This window comes from Cnephaeus nilssonii (genome assembly GCF_951640355.1).
Source record: "Cnephaeus nilssonii genome assembly, chromosome: 5".
NCBI classification, from domain to species: Eukaryota; Metazoa; Chordata; class Mammalia; order Chiroptera; family Vespertilionidae; genus Cnephaeus; species Cnephaeus nilssonii.
In genome coordinates, this window is record NC_137076.1 from 15,612,775 (window position 1) to 15,632,993 (window position 20,219).

Consider the following 20,219-nt stretch of genomic DNA (forward strand, 5'->3'; position numbering starts at 1 on the left):
GTCACGGTGGGAAGCAGAGATGCGATGGGAGAGGACGCTGGTGGGAGAGCTGGGAGATGGCAGTCCAGCTGCTGCCGGAAGGAGCTGTGTGATCGCAGGCAGGTTGCTTCACCTCTCTGGGCCACCTCCATGCCCTGAAATGAGGACTCATACGGAATGATGGGACCTGGCCTTCCCCCGGCTGTCACGGTCCCACCTCCCCAGGTCTTCTTCCAGAGCATTCAGAAGTCCTTAGAAAAAGGGCAGGTCATGCCAGGGCACGAGGGAGAGTTAGGCAGTTTGACCTGCTCTGGGGGACGTCCCCTCCAGCTGGAGGAAATCACTCGTCCCTGTGACACTCCAACTCTTCACTCAGGACCTCCCCTTCCCTGTCAGCGGGGCCCCTGTGCCTGACGATGCTCTCTTTTCCAGGGGAGGAGTTCTACGAGGCCTCGCCCTACGAGCCGGTGACCTCCCGCCTCTCCGACATCTTCAGGCTCGCTTCAATCTTCTCAGGTAAGCGGGCTTGTGCTGGGCCTCCCGGCTCTCATCTGGTCCGGGTGCGGCAGCTAGAGGCCTGGGCTGGCTCAGGGTCCCGGCCTGTAGCACCAGCGAGCCCCTGACGGGCTCTGACAGATCCTCATCTGTGAACAGGAGGCGGCACGCCCGCCCCAGGTTGTGCGTGGAGGAAAGCGTTTATGGGAACTGCCTTGCTCGAGCCGGCCAGGCAGCAGGCCTCGAATATGAAACCTGCTGTCACTCTCCTCTTCGTCACCTGTCCTGCCCCGATGGGTCCTCTTTCCAGTTCCCCAGCTCCTTTGTTCTCGTTGTTCAAGCTCTTTGTGCCTCAGTCTCCTCAGCTGTGCAATGGGGAGCAGACTGCCTGGAAGACGGCTGCGAGGTCCGAACGAGCCGGTGGTTGTTAAGGGCTCAGCGTGCCGCTGGGTGAGCCTTCAGGAAGCGTTGGCCGTGGTGGTTGGCGTTTGTGTCACCGCTGCCCATTCTGCTGTGGGGTTCCCTCCCCCTCTGAGGGCTCCGCTCCTTGCACCCCAATGAGGGGCCTCTGAGGAAGGGCTCTGAGCCCCAGGGAGGGAGAAGGACCAGGTTAAACTCCAGCTTTGCTCCCACATAGTGAGCTCCCACTGCCCCCCGCCCGCCCCCAGGTCCATGTATAGGAACCTGATGAGTTTTTTGGTCCTTTCTTCTTGACCTTGTTGTTCCTTCTGCCATTTGGGGGCCCAGTGGACCCGGGGTGGTCTGTCCCTGCTTGGGTACCGGGGGAGCGGGGGGTGGCTTCCCATCTTGGAACTGCTCTGTGAGGCTGGGGTGAGCTCTCCTGGAGTCACCTGGTGCTAGAAGGTGGCAGGGTGGGCTTGCTCCCTGGGATCCTGTGCCCGAGCCCCTGTTTCCCACCTGGTTTTGTGGCAGGATTTGAAGCCTTCTGGGGTGTCTTTGCTCTAAGCCAGGGTTCCTCGCCAGCACCACTGTTGGTACTTGGGCCTGGGTAGGTCGCGTGGGAGGAACCCACCCTGTGCATTTAGGATGTTGAGCAGCGTTCCTGGCCTCTGCCAAGTGATGCCAGAGCACCCCCTCCCCAAGCGTGACAACCCCAAATATCTCCAGACATGGCCCGGGACACATGTGCTGCCAGTTGAGAAGCAGTGCTCTACACGGAGACACAAAAGACGAGTGAGCCCCCAAGCCCTTCCAAATGGAGGATTCTCTAGGACAATGTTGCCCAAACGTTTCCCCATTATTACCCCCAAAGGAGAAAAATTCATTCTCTCTAACTGGGGACATACTTAGTCTGCTTGGGCTGCCACCACAAAATAGTGTAGACAGAGCGGCTTTGACAATATGAATGTGTTATCTTACAGCACCGGGGGCTGGAAGTTCAAGATCAAGGTTGGGCAGGGCTTGGTTTCTGGTGAGTGCTCTCTCTCTGACTTGCAATGGCCACCTTCTCACTGTGTCCTCACAGGGTGGGGTGGGGCAGGAGCGTAGTTGGGGGTAAGAGGGAGAAAGAGAGAGAGAGAGAGAGAGAGAGATCTCTCTTGTTATAAGGCCACAGTCCACTCAGATTAGAACCCCACCCTGATAACCTCATTCAACCTTAACTACCTCCCAAAAGCCTTCTCTCCAACACAGTCACATTGGGGGTTACTGCTCTTTGAGGGGCACAATTTAGTCCATAGCCAAGCAATGAAATGTTGTCAGGCAGGGTTGAGTTTTGGAGGACCACAAACCACCGCAATGTCTCTTTTGTTTTTACCAAACCAAGAACCAATTTTTGTTTCCGTGAGGGTGACCCCATCCTCTCCTGTTGAGAATGCGTGTTTCAGGGATGGAGATGGGACATTCTGCATGTGCCTGGTGAGAGAAACCCTGGACACCCATGAGAAGGGAGGCACTGGCCCAAGGGTGGCCATTTGGACGTGCCCCCGGGCCTGGCGGTGGCGAATGGCACGGAGGTTGCCAAGATGGTCTGTGCATTGAGCTCCCTGGCTGGGCTGTCACCATCAAAGCCCCCGGTGGGGTAAGAGCAAAGGTGCGGGACTCGGCAGGTTGTTGTCCGTCTTGCCTGTGGGCACTGTGGTCAGGCTATAGGCCTTGCCCATCCGTCAGGGCTGCCCTGGGTGAGGGGTTGATTGAGGTCTCTCCCAGCACACATTCTGATTCTTACATTTTCTGGTTCGTTTTGGGTAGAAATCCACCTTGGACCACTCCCCTGAGACAGTGCTCAGGGGCACAGATGTAGATGGAAGATGTTGTTGGCACGTGGATGCTCTGGTGGGGATGCCCCGGCATATCCATTCCCCTCCCTACAGTAGCTCAGGTACCAGCTGAGTACTGCACGTGGGTGGGAGCCATTGTGTCTAACTCCAGTAAAGAAGTAGCTTCGACTTATTCCCTGGGGGTTGAAGGTCAGACGTCCTCATTTCAGCCCGGCCCCTGCTGCGTCCCGGGCTCACATTAAGTATCTCCTTAGCAGAAAATCTTTACGTAATGGACTTGACACTCTGTGGGACAAGGATGTTGACAAGATAAATGAGGAAATGACTAGGTCTGCAGCTCAATGAATCAGCTGCCTTCACCCGCTGGCCTGGATGCCTGGGCTCTGGGGACTTGCTCCCCGCAGCGAGGCAGGGCTTCAGGGTCTGGAACAGCTCCCTCGTCACCACCCCCGGGGACTCTGCTCCACCCACTGCAGCCCCAGAGCTGGTGCATGGGCGGCTCTGTGTGGGGAGACTAGGGTGCATCGCTGGGTGCGGTGGCCCTGGCCTGGCCAGCCAGAAACCAACCAGAGTGGGCTCGGCAGAGAGAAGGCTGGGTGGGGATCTGGGAGGCCCAGGTTCCAGGGCATTCTCTGCCACAAATTAGCGGAAGGGCTTGGGCAGGTCACTTCTGCTCCAGACCTTGCATTTTCTTTCTGGAGAAAGGAGGCGTGAACTTAAAGCAGTGCTCCCCAGCCTTTCCCCACCGGGGCGCTCAGATAATGGCAGTATTGTTGGCATACTCGGATGAGCAGAGCAGCTCGGAGCTCAGCGATTGCGAGCCCCCGACAGGCTGCCCTGCCAGCAGAGGGATCTGTATCTGGGCCCACGTGTCACCTGCCTGTAGCTCGCTGGTGGGGAGGCCTGGCCTGGCGATCCAAGATGTTGCACGGATGCTCTGGGATGATGAGGCTGCTGCGTTAGGGCTGTGTGGAGCCCCTCCCACTTCCACACACGAATATTTGGCTGTATGCTTCCCTCCCCCCCCACCCCCCCCCCCGTCTTGGTGGCTCTCCTCTAGACCCCACTGCCCCCAGGGGGAACCTCAGGGACTGTGAGAAGGAGGCTGCTGTATCCTCTTCACTGTCTGAGAATTCAGGGCCCTGGTGCAGGGCGTCCTGGGATGTGTGTGTTCTCCTTATCTCTCGCCTTCTCTCTCTGATGGGGTTCTTGGAAAGTCCTACTGGGATTCTGTTGGCAAAGAAAGCTGCCAGGATTACCCAACCCTCTCTGATGCCAGAGGCCCTGGGGGCAGGGCTAGGCCTCCCCTCCTCCCTGCCCAGGGCAGACACAGGCCTTGGGCTCAGTGACTGGATCCGGGATTCCTGGTGTCCAGTGAGTCGCAAGTCCAAGGCCAGGGGAAGAGCAGGCTGGCTCCACCCTGAACCAGGGTGATGGTGATGTTGGGGGCATCCAGTGTCCTGCCCCAGCCTTGTAGATGGGCAAGGAGAGTCCATGGAGGAGGACTGAGGTTTGTCCTCTTTCTAGCAATTCAAACTGCCCTTGGAAACGTGAACTGGCATGTTTAGTGCACCTGATGCGTGGGAAGAGCGTGTGGGCCTTGAGCCACGCGGTGCTGGGTCTGAATCCTGACCCCTCCGCTTAGGGCTGTGAGATCGCGGCCTCACGGTGGCCGTTGAGAGCTGGATTGCCTGTGTTTGTCCAATGGGAATGTGGCACCTGCTAACCGGGTTGGTAAGGAGGGTTCTATGAGGATGGATGCAGGGAGAGGGACGGTGAGTCATCCTCTCTCTGCCCAGGATGTTCAGTCGAGGTGCCTTCTGGAGGGGACGCAGGGGCGGAGGAGCTGAAGTTGGGAGTCCCTCTGTCCCTGAGTCCCTCTGTCTGTGACCTTGGGAATACTGGGTCACAGCTGGTTTCTTTCATCTGGGAGGCAGGAGAGGCTGGAATAAGGTGGAGAGGAGAGCAAGGCTTCTTAGGGAAAGAAGAGGTTGTCCAGGCAAAGAGAAGTCACGGAGGGGCCATGTGGAGGGAGAGTGAGGGGAGCAGAGAGGCCCTGTCCACCTGGAGGGAGGCCTTCCAGGTGAGGACGAAGGGCCGGGGCAGGCCAGGCTGTGGTTTTCCTCCCAACCACGGCCATGCCTAAGGGGCAGGAGGAGTGACAGGCAGGTGGCCGGCTGGGCTGTCAGCAGGCGCTGCCTCCGCATCCTTGGTGAGGGGCGGGGCCTCCAGCGTGGCATGCGAGCATTTTTTCCAGATGCGTGGGCACGGAGCATGTTTGTGCAAACATGTCCTTTCCTTTCTGTAGCTGGGAGGGAACTCGGAGATCACCTAGGCTTAGCCCTGCCCCTGACAGAAAAGGAAACTGAGGCCCCGAGAGAAGGTACAGACAGAGATGGAGGTTCAAATCCTGGCTCTTTCTGCCCTGCCCGGCATGTACCTGCACAGGTGCCTCACCTCGAAGCCCCGTTTCCTCTTGCAGGACATGGGCAGGTAGGACAGCCTGCCCTCCAGGGTTTTGTGAGACTGAGTGAGTACTCAGGGGGTGCTGGCCGGTGCCTGGCACACTGCACTGAGCTGCCGCTGTGAAGACCCCTTGCAGAGGGATCTCCCAGGCGGGAGGCAGGCAGGGCCGGCCTGGAACGCAGCAGCGTTTGGGGAACAAATGCTTGGTGATGGGCGGCTGCCTCCCACCTGTGAGAGCGCTGGATGGGGCTGTAGTGGGGGCCCTTGGGTGATTTTCGGGAGACAGTGGGACCCCAGGGCTCCCGCTGAGCTGCTGTGGCCGGTGTTGGTCCACTGTGACTGGGTGGGGGCACATGAGGCTGGCGAGAGGCCGGGCTCAGGCACTGCTCTGGGCTGGAGGAGGAAGAGATGGGCGGTGTCTGCCTCAGTTGGCCAGCGAGCCTCCGGAGCCGGCCAGCTTGCTTGGGTGGAGCCAGGAGGGTGCGGAGATGTTCTTGTTGGAGGCTCTGGTGGCCCCGTTTTCCGGGGCTCAGGACGGGAGGGAGCCCTACCCTGTCACAAAGCCCTGCAGATGGTGAGCACCACCTGCCCCGTGGTGCCTCAGCGCCTTACCCCGCATCACGGTGCTCGCTCTCGCTGTGGGGACGTGGGACTGCGGGTGTGGGTCTCTGCGTCAGGGCTGTGCCCGACTGCAGCTCCATGGGGCATCCTGGAACAGTGGTGGGCGTGGACCCCGAGGCCCGCTGTCCTAGCTGTGAATCCTGGCCTGGCCCTCCCAGCTGGGTGACCCCAGGGTGGGTCATGACCCCCTGCATTTCACTTGCTCACCTGTAAAATGGAGCAGTTCGGCCTGCCCTGCAAGGGTCGGCGACGGCACGTGCCCAGCTCCTCACAGGGCGCTGGGGCACAGGCCCACCGAGACGGCGGCCATGGTGACGTCGGGGGCTGCTGGGGGCCAGTGGTTCAGTGTGAGGGGTCACAGCTGCACAGGAGGGGTGACGAGGAGGCCCAGGCAAGTCTGAGGTGTCCTGTGAGGGCTACTTCACAGGAGCAGCTGAGGTTTAGGGGGGGGTCCCTGGCCAGGTGCTTGTAAGTGCCCCCGGGAGAGGCAGGGCCCTGTCTGGAGGTCCGCGTTTTGTGCAGTAAATGGCGAGTGCTCAGGGAGGTCCACATAGGACACAGCTTTTAAATGAGCCAGGCCCTGTCCTCACTGTCCATGGGGCTGGCAGACACCCACCTAGACACCCACGACGTGGTTTATTGTTGGTGGTGGCGTGGACAAAAGACTGCCCCAGGAGTCCAGGGGGCGCTGCAGTGGGCGGTGGCCGGGGAAGTCCTGGGAGAGGACAGAGTGGGATCTGGCCGGACCAGGGCTGGGAGGCCTGGGCAAGCTCCTCGCAGGGGCGGGTGGGGAAGGATTGGGTCCAGCCCAGCTCTGCTGGATGCCTCGGGGGCCTCCCTTCCCTGGCTCCCCTGAGGGGCGTCTGAGCCTTTGAGCCCCAGCCCTCCTGCCTTGGGTGGCTGAGCAGATGGTGAGTTAAGGCTTCCTGGTTCAGTAGGTTCAGTAGGTTGGCTGGTGCCTCTGGGAGGCCCTGCTGAGGCAGCCCCTGAGGAGGTGGGGGCTGGGGATGGAGGGCAGGGAGGGAGTGAAGGAACGGCAGCCTCCCTCCCTGCCCCCTGCACCGTGGCTCCGCGATAAACTGCTTATCCTCAGCTTGTCTCCCTGAGCCGAATGCAGAAGCGTGTTATTTAAATTTCAAAATCACATTCTTCTCCTTACAGCTGTCAGAGGCTCTGAGCATCACCGAAAACTGGGCTTTCGCTGCAGCTCCGTCACCTCTTACCCCCCCCCCCCCCCTTTTCAGGGAAGTCGTCTGATGGCCAAGGGGAGGGCGTGGGGTGGGGAGAGGACTCTGGGGACAAGGGGAAGTGAGGTGTCTGGTGGATGGGCCAGGGGGCGGGGACGCTCACCCTGCTGATCAGCAGTCAGGAATGAGTGGGAGGAGGCCAGCTTCCCCATCACGGGGTGCCAAGGCGTCTGGGGAACTGGGGAAGTCTGCAGTGCCCCCTCATGTCCTGCTCCCCCCTCCCATCAATGGCGGGACCCCAGGCTCCTGTCAGTGCCTAGAGGAATTCGCTCCCGCTGAGGTGTGGGCAGGTGTTGGTGAGTCCATGTCTGGTTGCCTTTGTGTATAAGGAAGAAATTGCTATGAAAAGAAAAGGGAGAGAACAAAATTTAACCCTAAACAAGGCTTTTTAACGGTAGAACCTCGGGTGTCATCGTTGGTATGAGGTTTTAGGCGGGAGGTATTTTCTGGTACCTTCAGACAGCGTCTTCCGGGCACCTGCTTGCTGGCTCCCCTGCGGGATACAGGACAGGCTGTGCCGGCGGGCGTGGGTGCTCCGAGCTGGGCCTTCCTGCTCCCACGAGCGCCTGGCATGGCTCTGCAGGTCCTTCCCCGGAGCGTTTGCCCCTGGCTTAGCCTCGAGCTGCATTCACCTTGTTTGTCCGAGAGGAGCAGGGCTTAGATAACAGCCCTGGGACCACCCCTCCCCCCACCCCAGGGGTGGGCAGCACGGACTGTGTCTGAGAGGGCAGTGTGTGTACATGTGTGTACTGTGTAGGTGTGGAGTATAAGTGTGTTTGGTACATGCTTTGGTAGTGTGTGTGGTGGTGTGTGTGTCTGTGGGATGGTGTGTGTATGTGGTGTGTGGTGGTGTGTGTGTCTGTGGGATGGTGTGTGTATGTGGTGTGTGTGGGGTGGGGTGTGTTTGTGGTTTTGTGTGTGTATTGGGGTGCTGGTGTTTGTGTGAGTTGGTGTGTGTGTAGGGGGTGGTATCTGTGGTTTTGTGTATGTGTGCTGTGTATGTGGGGTGATGTGTGTATGAGTGTGATATGGGGTGTGGTATGTGTATTGAGTATGTGTGGGGGGTTAGGGTCAGGGTTGTGTGTGTGTGTGTGTGTGTGTGTGTGTGAAAGAGACTATGTCCTCAGGTTTTCACTCAGTGTCCCTTGCGTGCCATGTGCTGGCCTAGGTGCTGAGGATACGTCTGTGAACAAGACAGAGGATTCTTGTTCTCTTAGAGCTTAGGTTTGATTCGCCTGAGACAGAGAAAAGCAGAAAACAACACAGATGTAACGTAGTGATGAAAGCTAAACAGAGAAATAACGTCGGGTGACGAGACAGGTGGTGGGTGCTCCTGATTGGGAATGTCAAAGTATGCCTCCCAGCCATGGGGAGGTCCGGGGACTGCAGAGGGAACAGCCTGGGGGAGAGGGTGGGGCTGCAGGCAGAGGGCGTGGCTGGGGACCAGGGAATGAGGTGAGGCCCTGGTTTGGGAGGTGGGCATGGAGGCGGGCAGGGGCCGGCCCATGGATCCTGGGCCAGATGGTGCAGGCGAGTGGCGGAGTTTGGATTTCACTCTAAGAGTGATGAGAGCCCCGTGGAGGGTGTAGACACTTGAGTAGCACAGTGCGATTTACGAATTTGAAAGGATTACACTGGCACCGTGGCGAGTGGATCGTGGGGCCGGAGGGGCATGGGGCATGGCGAGATTGGAAGCGGGAGAGCCGTTAGAGGCCGTCGCAGTGGCCACATCCCAGGACCGCAGCAGCGATGGAGAGAATGCTCGGATCTGGGTCTGTCGTGGGGCAGAGTTGAGAGGAGGTGGGCTGGAGTTAAGGATAACTCTGATCATTTGGGCTGGAGCAACAATGATACTGCAGTGTATATCCTAGAGTGGAGAAGGTGAGAGAAGGAACAGGTTGGGGTGAGCAGAAATCCAGTTCTTTTTTGGCCATGTTGGAGTTGAGATGCTAGTTAGACCTCCACCTGGAAATGCCAAGTAGGCAGTTGGCATAAGCTGAGTGCTGAGGGAGGTCAGGTTGAGGTGTAGATTGAGAGTCGTTAGCATATACACTGAGTGGCCAGATTATTATGATCTCTGAACGCATAATAATCTGGTCACTCAGTGTGTGTGTGTATTAGAGGCCCGGTGCATGAATTTGTGCATAGGTGGGGTCCGGCCAGCCTGGCCAAGGGGGAGGGGACAGGGGCGGTTGGCTGGCCTGCCTGCTGGTCGAATTCCTGGTCGAGGGGACAATTTGCATATTAGCCTTTTATTATATAGGATATACACTGAGTGGCCAGATTATTATGCGTTCAGAGATCATAATAGTCTGGCCATTCAGTGTAGATGGTGTTTAGAACTGTGCAACCATGAGGTCACCCAGAGAGTGTGTAGAGAGAGAGGGAGGCTGGGGCTGTCCATGCAAAGGAGGCCAAGACCAGGGCCAGTGAGGAAGGGGAAGCCAGAGCGAGGGCCGGGGGGATTGGCCAAGAGGAGCATGGGTCTCCAGACAGAGGAGGGGTCAGCTGTGCCAGTGTAGCCCTGAGGTCAAGCAGGAGAAGTTTAGAGAAGTGACCATTGGCTTCAGCACTGTGGAGGTCACTGATGACCTTGACTGGAGTATCCCTTAGTGTGGGGGTGGGTTGGAAGCTTGATCTGTGTGGGATGGAGGAGAGGAGGGGAGGTGAGAAGGTAAAAACAGCAACCGTAGACGGCGCTTTGGAATTCCTCTGTGAGGGGGACAGTGCCACAGGAGGAGGTGGGGTCACAGGAGGGCCTTGCTTTTGCGGTGTGTTCTGAGATGGGCAACGAAGGTGGCTGTGGATGCTTTGGGAATGATCCCTGGAGAGGGAGAAGCTGAAGGGCAGAGAGAAAAGGGGTACTTTCAGGAGTGACGTCCTTGAGAAGGGGAAGAGATGGGACCCAGACCATGTGGGCCAGGGGCCCTTCCTCCCGGGAAACCGAGGGGGCAGAACAGAGGACTGGGGGCCACTGGAAGGGGAGGGAAGGGGATGGCAAGCCAGGTGTGAGGTCATTCCCAGTGCAGGCAGGGGGATGGTGAGGTCAGCAGTGACAGTCACGAGGAGGAGTTAGGTGGTGGACTAGTGGCCGGAACCCCACGGAGGAAAAATGGCACGGAGACGTTGGTGGGGAGAAAGCCCGCCATGAGGGGCCCGGTGGCCACTGCTTTTGAACTCAGTATGCTAAATGACCAGCCAGCAAGTTTACCAAGTTTATTGATTTACCAAAATTGGTTATTTTAAAAGCTTCTAGAAATTTACGTTGAATGGTTTTCATGGCTTCTGAAGATTTTTGCAAGTGGTTTTCATAGCTGTATTTTAAGGTATAATTGAGGTTTTGGAGTCATAATTGATGTAGATGTCTAAAGGCAAGAAAAATATATTCATTATCAGTAAACAAAATTAGTTTATGATTGATGCTTCCAGTGCTACGTCCATTCACACAAATAAAAAAGGTGGATGAGCCCTAGCCCATTGGGCCTGCGGACTGAAGTGTCCTGGGTTCGATTCTTGGTTGCAGGCTTGATCCCCGGCCCTGGTCGGGGTGCCTGAGGGAGACACCCAATCGATGTGTCTCTCTCATATCGCTGTTTCTCTCTCTCTGTCTCTCCCCTTCCCTTCCACTCTCTATAAAAGTCAGTGGAAAAATATCCCTGGGTGAGGACTAACAACAACAACAAAAATGTGGATGAAGGATTCAGTATCACATCAATAGGAAATGCCTCAATTTTGGTTTTGAATACAAAATTAAAGCTGATATACCATTGTGGGGATTGGTGTGCAAATGCTTAAAATCCTAAATATTAAAAAACTAACCACCCAAACTATATTTAAAAGGACGCAGAGCCCTCCAAAATGGGTGAAGAAGCCCGTTCAAATGTGAAACAATGAAATTTTAATCGGTAAAAACACAAAATAAGACGAATGTGCTTTTTGAAGAGTTAGAGAAAGAATTCTGACAAGTGGTTAACACTTGACAAAATGTAAAATGATATTAAAAGGTAATTGATTTTTTTTCCGAATTGATTTTCAATGAATTTGCCATTCATCAGATTGACCTTTGGTGGGTTGGCCTGCTTCCAAAATGCCCTGGAGGGTGGGGGTTGGCTTGGGATGTGTGGGGGTGGAGGGGAGGGGAACGTTTAAGGGGAAGTCCAGGATATTAGGGAGCCTGGACTACACCCTGGTCGAGCAGGAATCCCTGTGCCTGGCGTGAGGACAGAGGCCTGGCAGGCCAGGCGTGCTGGGGCTGGCTGGCCACCTCCTGGGGAAGCTGTGGCACCGCTTCGTGCCCCGGCTCCTGGCCATCCAAGGTGAGAAAGGCCCCCTCCCCACTCTCTTAGGCTTCCTGGATGAGCAGAGGGAGCTCGGAAGGCTGCCTCTTGCTCACCTGTGGGGGGACTGGGACTTTTACCTTTTGGGGTGCGGTATAGGGGGCTGGAGCAACAGGCACATGTGGCTGGCCTCTATTAGCAGGGCCACGAGAAAACCAAGAGATGGAGGGGAGGGTCTTCCGGCCAGGACACTCGCTCTTAAACAGCATCTGTGGCGCTCGGGCTGTGGGCTGGAAACCGCGTGAGCATCTTCACCTACGTCTTCCAGTGTAGTCTTCAGCGTGGTCCTGAGGGAAGGCCCGGCAGGTGTTGTATCCCCACGTTGCAGACGAGGAAAACAAGCTCAGAGGTTGCATACCTGTGCATGTGCGCTTTGCTGGTGGTGGCCCGCCTGCCAGGCCACTGCTGGGCCAGAGTCCCTGCTCCTAACCACAGGCCCAGCCTGGAGCAGAGGGATGCCTGTGAGGCAGGGAGGGGCCTCGGGCCAGGGGAGGGTGGCCAGCGTCACTGATTGTACTGTTGTCACCGGCACTAGAATGGAAGCAGAGGCAGTTCCCTTCGCCTCTCCAGGGGGCTTCACCCGTAGTGGGTGCTGAGGAGGTAAATGAATCCCGAGGGAGGGCTGGGCCTGGATGCCCCCTGAGGGCAGGAGGTGGGCTCCGGGCCCTCGCTCTTCCTCCCGCCTCCTACCTTCCCTGCGCCCTAGTAGCGTCTGCTCACTCTCTACCTCATTGTTGAATGCTCACCCTTATGACCCTCCTGATCTGGACTCAGTTGACTGTCGTCCTTTTTGAAGCTCTTGCCTTGGCTTTCGTGACACTGGGGTCTCCCGATTTCTAGCAGCTCATGCTCCACGCCTCCCCCCGCCGCCCCCATTTAGTTCTGTAGCTTTAAATGGCTTCTAGTCAGTGAGGCTTGGCCGATGTCTGTAGCTCAGACGCCTCCTGAACGCCAGACTCTGTCCTTCTGCCTTTTCAACATCTTCACTGGGACAGCGAACGGGTGTCTCAAACTTGAGTCGACACAGAAATATCCATTTAAGTCTGCCCTCCTTCTTCCCAAACCTTCCTGTTTCACAAGACGATTCCATCATCCCGGTGCGCAGGCCAAAACCTTGAGTTCTCTCTCCTCATTCAGCAGCTAACCTACCCATTTGGCTTTATCTCTAAATACAGGGTGGGGCAAAAGTAGGTTTGAAGCTGTTCGTATGGAAGAGAATACAATAATCCTATATAATAAAAGGTTAATATGCAAATAGACCCAACGTAGGAATGACTGGTCGCTATGATGCACACTGACCACCAGGGGGAAGATGCTCAATGCAGGAGCTGCCCCCTGGTAGTCAGTGCACTCCCACAGGGGGAGCGCCGCTCAGCCAGGAGCCCTGAGCCGGGCTCACGGCTGGTGAGTGCAGTGGCAGTGGTGGGAGCCTCTTCCGCCTCCACTGCAGTGCTAAGGGATGTCCGACTGCTGGCTTAGGCCCGCTCCCCGCTGTCAGTCGGATACCCCCTGAGGACTCCCAGACTGCGAGAAGGCACAGGCCGGGCTGAGGGGTCCCCCCTCCCCCTGCATGACAAGACACAAATAAACTCTGTGTCTTGCATACTCACAGCTGTAAATGTATGTTTGCCCCACCCTCTGCATGCAGAATGGGCTCATTTTTGCCCTCTCTGCAGCCACCACTCCTCCAAGCTACCACCATCTTCCTCCTGCTACTGCCGCAGTCCTTAGCTGGCTTCCTCTTCAGCCCGGACCCCTTATGTGTCCTCAGTCTTCCATGTGTCCGCAAGCAGACACCCCTCCTTGAAACCCTCCAGGAACTTTGCATCTTAGAGTAACATCTGAAGTTCCTATCCCACCCTGCAGTTCCCACGTGATCTGCCCTGACTCTCCCTCCTCTTCCCTTTGCTTCATTCAGGAAGCTCCAGCCGCCTTACCCTTCCTTCTGCCTGTGAACATGCCACGCTCCTGGCTGTCTCAGGACCTTTGCACGTGCTCTTCCTGTTGCTTGGGATTTTCCTTCCTAGGACAGGCCCTCCCTCATCCTGCCAGTCATTGTTTCCTGAATTCCCTTATTTTATTTTCTTCATCGCACTTATCACACTTTAAATTGCCTTATTAATTTGTTATGTGTTCACTACCAGTTTCTTCTCATGGGAATGAAAGCGGGGCTCCATCGTTGTAGCTTGCGGCTGGATTTCTAGGGCACATAGTCAGTACATGAATTATTTGCTGACTGACAGCTGTTTGACAGGCTGCTAATCGACAGCGATTTGGGTGCTGTGTACGGAGGCGGGTGTGGTGTGAGCTCTGCCTGCATGTGTGTGCTGCTGTGTGGATATTGGCTGTTTTGGCGGTTCTCTGCTAGCAGGGTCATGAGAAAACCAAGTCAGTTACGTGTGTGTGTGTGTGTGTGTGTGTGTGTGTGTGTGTGTGTGTAGGGGAAGGTGGGTAGGCAGGTAGGCAGGGGAGTCACAAACTGTAGGAGACCATATAGTTTGAGGCGAGGACCTGAGACCCAGAGAGGGTCAGGCCTGTCAGGGTTTCACAAGCTGGGAGAGGCAGAGACGGGAGGTGGGCCCAGGAGCCCAGGGTGGGCCGGGGCCTGGGCGTTGCAGCTGGACGCGGGATAAGGGGCAAGGGACCAGGCTGGCAGGTGTCGGGAAGGCTGGAAGGGGAGCTGACACACCCGGCCCCACTGGCTTGGAAGTGTCTCAGATACCGTTCCTGCTCCTATGGTGGCTGGAAAGTCTACCTTGATCACCCTCTAGGTCGCCCCCAGGGGCAGGCTCTGGTGACCACACAGGCCACAAACTGCCTTCATCAGAGGGTGACTTGGTAAATTGTGTGCTGGGTGGGGTGTGCATGTTTGGGGAGCAGGCCACGGGCAGCTCTGCCTCTCCTCTAAGTCACTAGTTCTCCAGCTTTGGAGGGTGACCCCAGAACAGGGGGAGCTTGGGAAGTCCAGGGTCCTGGGCTCCAGCCATGGAGCTCCCGACACAGTGAGCCGGGAGGGGGTGGGGGGGGCCTTGGGTCCCGTGCATCCGTGTGTAAGAGGCAGGTCTAGCGCGTCACAATGCACCACAGTTTAAGAGCCTTAACTGTACATCAGTCAGTTCCCTTCGAGTGCACGTGCACCGATGCCGGGATGGGCTGTGAGCGTGAGACTACGTACGTGTGTTTGAATAGCGGTGCATTGGGACACATATTAGAAAAATTCAGAACTAATGTAGATCTTATCATTAGGACAAATCTAGGTGGGTACTGAAAACATTTAAAAACATTTAAAAAATGAATAGGCGATACCTGGGGGACCAGAGCTCGCTCTGTATCCAAGGAAAATCTTGGATATTCAGTTTGAAGTTCTAGGGACAGATGGTCACTGGCTCAGGGCAGCGCTCAGGACGGAAGCAGGGAGGTGGGCGAGGCTTGCTGGGGGGAGGCAGCCCCTTGTTGGTGGTTGTCTGCTCCCCTCCCCCTGCTCCCCACCCTGCACTCACCTAGGGAGGGGAATGGAGGGGATGAAGAAGCCAGAACGAGTCCCCAGGGGCTGGAGCTGGTAGGTTTTGGAAAGTGCCAGGTGTGGTTAAGTCCCGCCTCACTCTCCTGGGGCAGCTGTCACCATTTACTCCGTGGCTGAGCCTGCCCGTCTGGCTGCTGTCAGCGGGCCTAGAAAACCCATGAGGGGAGCAGTGGGAAGGAGCCCGGAGGGTGGGTCTGCCCAGGCCTGGGAAGAGTTTGTAGCTCTGAGTCCTGGCAACTTCCTGTGTGGTCTCACCTCTCTGCAGGGACAGGGTGGGGTATGGGAGTGTGTGTGTGTGTGTGTGTGTGTGTGTGTGTGTGTGTGTGTGTGGTGGGGGATGGGGGGGTGGGGCTGGCAGGTCCTCCATCCTGCTTTTTGGACATTCTAGTTTAGGGGCTGGGCCCACACTGGGCGAGGCTGGTGTCTGGAATCCAGCCCCTTCTTGCTCCCCCGTGGGGCCTCTCAAAGAGGAAAACAAGCCTTCTGGACCTGAGGGGCACCTTAGTGCGGATGGAGGCAGTGATGGGCTGGGAGGGCTGTCGATCGGCCTGCCTGCCCCGGCACGTGCCTCCTCACAAGGACAGCGGAGCCAAGGCCAGCTCCCAGCCTCTCTCCACGTGAGTGGGGGCCCCGTCCTCGGGCCCACTCGCCCCCTGGACCCACTCTGGGAGGATCAGAAGCGACATCTTCCTGGTAACTAGGCAATTACGGTTACTATTGCCACATTTTTTTTTGTTTCTTGGTATTTTTTTTTTTCTAGGAAATTTACCAAGTTTTGGCCCAGGGGTTTACATCTGCCAGCCCGTAGCAAAAGCTGACACTATTCAAGCTCCAAATGGAAGCCACGAGGCTATAATTACACCGGCATTAGCTCAGCAACACGCCGAGAGGAGCAGAACGGAGCACCTGGGGGACCTGGAAGTGGCAGAGGCCCTAAATTAGCGGCTGTTCCGTTTGTGGTTGTCGCCCTGCCCCTCTCTGGGGTCTCCTTCTGCCCTCGCGCTCCTCCACCTCGGCCCAGGCTGCGTCGCTCTTCCCTCTGCCGGCGTCCCGCCAGGTGCCCCGCACGGGAAAGAACCACCTGGCGGGTCGGGGGGACCCTTCCTGAGAGGCCAGGCCTCCAGAATGGCCTTTGTGTAGACAGACGCCCTGGGTCTTTGCCTGGCGGGGGTTGGGCAGAATGGTTTGGCAGCAGCTCAGGGAACTGCTAGGGGGGCCCCATGCCCCACTGTGACTGGGAAGCCATTGCTCAGCTTCTAGAGTCCTCTCTGCTGGGTCCCTCCTTCAGTCTCCGCCTCCAGGCGCTGAGTGCTGTCAGCTCCCTCGGTCTGGGACCCCTTTGCTTTCTTTTCTCCCTCTGACTCGTCCCGCAGGTTTCAGCAGGGATGCCACTGCTCCTCTGACCCTGGTCTGGGCAGGCGCTTTCCTCTCTGACTTCCTCCGTGCACGGCCTGTTCCTCTGTCTCCATCTGTGTCTCCGGAGAAATGCCAGCACATAGTAGGCCCTCCATAAGGATTTGTTAATCGAACGAGTAGGGAAACAAACCTTGATTCCCTTCCTGCCTTAATTCTCCTTTTGTTTTTACAAGAAGAGAGAGAGTTCGCTCTGTCTGCCTTGGCAGGGCTGCTGGTGGTGAGGCAGGGTGTGGGGGCGCTGGCTCGTCTTCAGCGATTGACCCTGACTTTCTCTTCTGAGCCCTTCTGGGCGGGGCTCCACATTGATACTTGATCACACGTGGTCATGTATGGGCCACTGTTCCCGGCCCTTTGTCCGCTGGTCTTCCTGAACAACGTTAACCAACACTCTTTGAATACTTATTATGAACTAGATACTCTTCTAAGTACATTTAGTTTTTCACTCACCAAATGCTTATTCAGCACCCACCATGCATCATGCACTGGGAGATAAGGATACGGCACAGTGAGCACAACTGACAAAGCTGCTGCCTTCATGGAGCTTATATTTGATACAAACAAACAAATGAGTAAGTCTGTACACACTAAGGCAGGTGGTGATGAGAGCTGTGGGAAAAACAGATCAGCGTCGGTAAAGGGAGTGACTTGTTATTACGCATCAGGAGCGACTCACAGATAAAGTAACATTTGAGCAGAGACCTTAAAGAAGTGAGGAATGGTCATGGGGGTGGGGGAGAGCTTTCTAGGCAGAGGAAGCAGCGCGTGCAAAGGCCCTGAGGTCAGGGCAGTTCTGGGAAAACCAAGGAGACCAGTGGGCTGGAATGGATGGAGTAAGTGAGCAGGGGAAGGACTAGGAGATAAGGTCATAGAGCACTGCCAGCTAATAGAAATACAGGGTGGGGCAAAAGTAGGTTTACAGTTGTGAGTACACAAAACACACAGCTTATTCTTATATTCTTATTTATTAACTAGAGGCCCGGTGCATGAAAATTCATGCACTGGAGGGGGGTCCCTCAGCCTGGCCTGCCCCCTCTCACAGTCTGGGAGCCCTCAGGGGCGGGAGGTGACCCCCGGCAATTAGGGGAAGGCGATGCTCCATCACACCTCTGCTGCTGCCACTGCCGGCAGCGCAAGCCTCGGGCCAGCCCTGGGCGGCTGGGGGCTGAGGAGACTGGGGGACTCCGGAGGCAGGCGCAAGGAGTGCCTGGGCCCGCCTGAGGGCGGGCCTGGCCTTGCCATGTGCCTGCCGCCCCAGTGGGGCTGAGGGGACAGGGTGCCACCATCTTGTGGCTGTGGGCATCGCCATCTTTGAGGGCAGGGCAGTCAATTAGCATATTCCCTCCTTATTGGCTGTGGGTGCTGCCATCTTTGAGGGCAGGGCAGTCACTTAGCATAGTCCCTCCTTATTGGCTGTGGGCGCTGCCATCTTTGTGAAGGCATGAGGGTCAATTAGCATATTCCCTCTTTATTAGATAGGATTATTGTGTCATTTTCTGTATGAACAACTGTAAACCTACGTTTGCCTCACCCTGTATAATATGTCACATATGTAATTCTAGATTTTCTAGTATCACATTAAAAAGTAAAAAGAAACAGGTGAAGTTAAATTATTTAATTTTTAAATTATTTTTTTAAAAGATCTGTGTTTATTGATTTCAGAGAGAGGAAGGGAGAGGGAGAGATAGAAACATCAGTGAGAGAGAATCATTGATTGGCTGCCTCCTGCACGCCCCCGCACTGGGGACAGAGCCTGAAACCTGGCAGGTGCCCTGACTGGGAATCGAACCGTGACCTCCTGGTTCACAGGTCGATGCCCAACCACTGAGCCACACCAGCTGGGCCAAGTGAAATTAATTTTAATAATACATCTGTTTAACACAGACTATTATCACTTCAACATGTGATCAAAGTAAAACGTTGTTAGAGAAATGCTTACACTTTTTTTGTGTAAAGTATTCAGAATCTGGGGTGAACCAGCCACATTTCAAGCTCAGTGGCCACGTGTGGCTCTTGTTGGATGGACAGCACAGGCATAGAGGCCACAGGCCATGCCAAGGCTTCTGAACGAGATGGGAAGTCCCTGGGGGCTTCGGGGCCCGGGATCCTTTCTCTGCCTCGGGTTCTAGAACGCTTGCTTCTCCTGTGATGAGAGGATTGTTTTGAGGCGAGGGGAGCTGGGCAGGAGGCCCTTCCCAGCCCACAGCGGTCGGTGGTGGCTTGGGTAAGGTGGCAGCAGTGGTGGTGAGAGGTGGTTGGATCCCCGATGTATTCTGGAGGTAGAACTGCCAGGTTTTTCTGACGTGGTGTGTGAACGAGAGAGGAGTCTAGGAAGCACTGAGATTTTCGGCCTGAGCCCTGGAAGGGTGTGGCTGTTTTCAGAGGGACGAAGGAGACCGGGGGGCACAGCCTGGGGGGAACATAAAGTCTGGTTTGGGGCATGTGACATTTGGGATGCGGTGCCAGCCTTTCAGGTGGAGCTAGCAAGCAGGCAGGTGGATATGATTCTGGGGTTCAGTGGGGAGGTCTGATTGGGAATTATTGATGACAGTTAAGGCTGTGAGGTGATCTGAGGACCCTGGGGAGCGGGTGCAGGGAGAGGGGGGTGCAGAGCCTGGTGGAGAAGTCAGAACCAGGGAAGCAAGTGGAGGAGCAGGGGAGGCAGCAGGAGGATCAGCAGCCACGAGGAGAGGGCGGAGGGAGCGACCGGCTGTGTCCAGTGTGCCGGGGGATCCCTGACTACAGACACGGGTGGGGGTGAGGCAAACACCAGCCTGCAGTGGGTTCAGGACAGAATGGGAAGGGAGAAGGAGACCGCTGGTATAGATGACTTGTTTGAGGGTTTGCTTTAAAGGGGAGCAGAAAAATAGGGTGGCAGCTTAGCCATGTTTCCTTAAAGATGGACGATGCCATAGCTGATGGGGATGTTCTAGCAGACGGGGCAAAATTATCGTGCGGGAGAGAGACAATGAGAGACCTCATTCACGCCTACAGGGAGAGAGACAATGAGAGACCTCATTCACGCCTGCAGAACGCCATGCGGCAGGCATGTTTTGTAGACAGGGAAATTGAGCAAAGCGGGGTGCAGCCCCTGCCCAAGGCCACAGCTGATGAGCAGCAGGGCCAGGAGCGGACAGAGAGGCTCAGTTCTGACTCCTAGGCCTTCACCCCTGCACCCGCCTCTTGGTTTCCGGCTGGACTGATGAGCTCTCGAGAATGGGAGCCCCTCTTACACTTCTGACCCAGCACGGCACCTGGCAGGGGCGGGCCGTGCAGAGGTGGGACGTGCTATCTCTACTGACCGAGGGATGGGAACCCCAGGACCCTGCTGGCAGGGCTCAGGCTCCTGGGCGGGCCATGGGTGGGGAGGCGCGGTGTCCGGTCCCTCACTCACGTCCTTCCCACCGCCTTGCAGGGCCTCGAACGGAGGGGTGGTGCTCAGTAATTATGAGAAAGCATTTTTGGGGTGAAGAATGAAGGGAAAGATATGGCCCATCCTAAAGCCTAAGCCGCTGCTTCTCTCTGCATTCCGTGGTGGGATCTGGGCTCCTGTGGTTTGCTGCTGGCATGCTGGGTGACCTTGGCAAGCCCTCTGTCCACTCAGGGCCTCCGTTTCCTTACCTGTGAATGAAGGAGTAGGGTTAGATGATGGCCCATCCGCTCTCACCAGAGCATCTGAGGGGCATGTGCGGACTGGATCCCTGCCTCCCGCCCCGTCTGTCATCCGGACGGACAGGCGTCTGCAGGTGGGAGCAGCTGGCAGTGGGGGGCCGCATGGTCCCTGTGCTGTGCTCCCCGTGGAACAGCTGAGACTTGTGGGTGGGACCTGGCGATTCCTGGGAATCCTGCTTTGTGCCCACGGGCAGCGGCACGAAACTCAAAGCCACGGCACTGACGC

At 56.7% G+C, this 20,219-nt stretch overlaps 1 protein-coding gene across 2 annotated transcripts in view; it reads left to right on the forward strand.

Moving 5' to 3' along the window:
* Positions 1-20,219, forward strand: part of GFRA2 (GDNF family receptor alpha 2) — a 91,499-nt gene that overhangs the window by 12,430 nt on the left and 58,850 nt on the right. For both annotated transcript variants that reach the window (XM_079772357.1, XM_079772356.1), the window contains one exon: positions 412-495. In XM_079772357.1, coding sequence (XP_079628483.1) covers positions 412-495 — 84 coding nt within the window. The remainder of the gene's footprint in view (positions 1-411; positions 496-20,219) is intronic.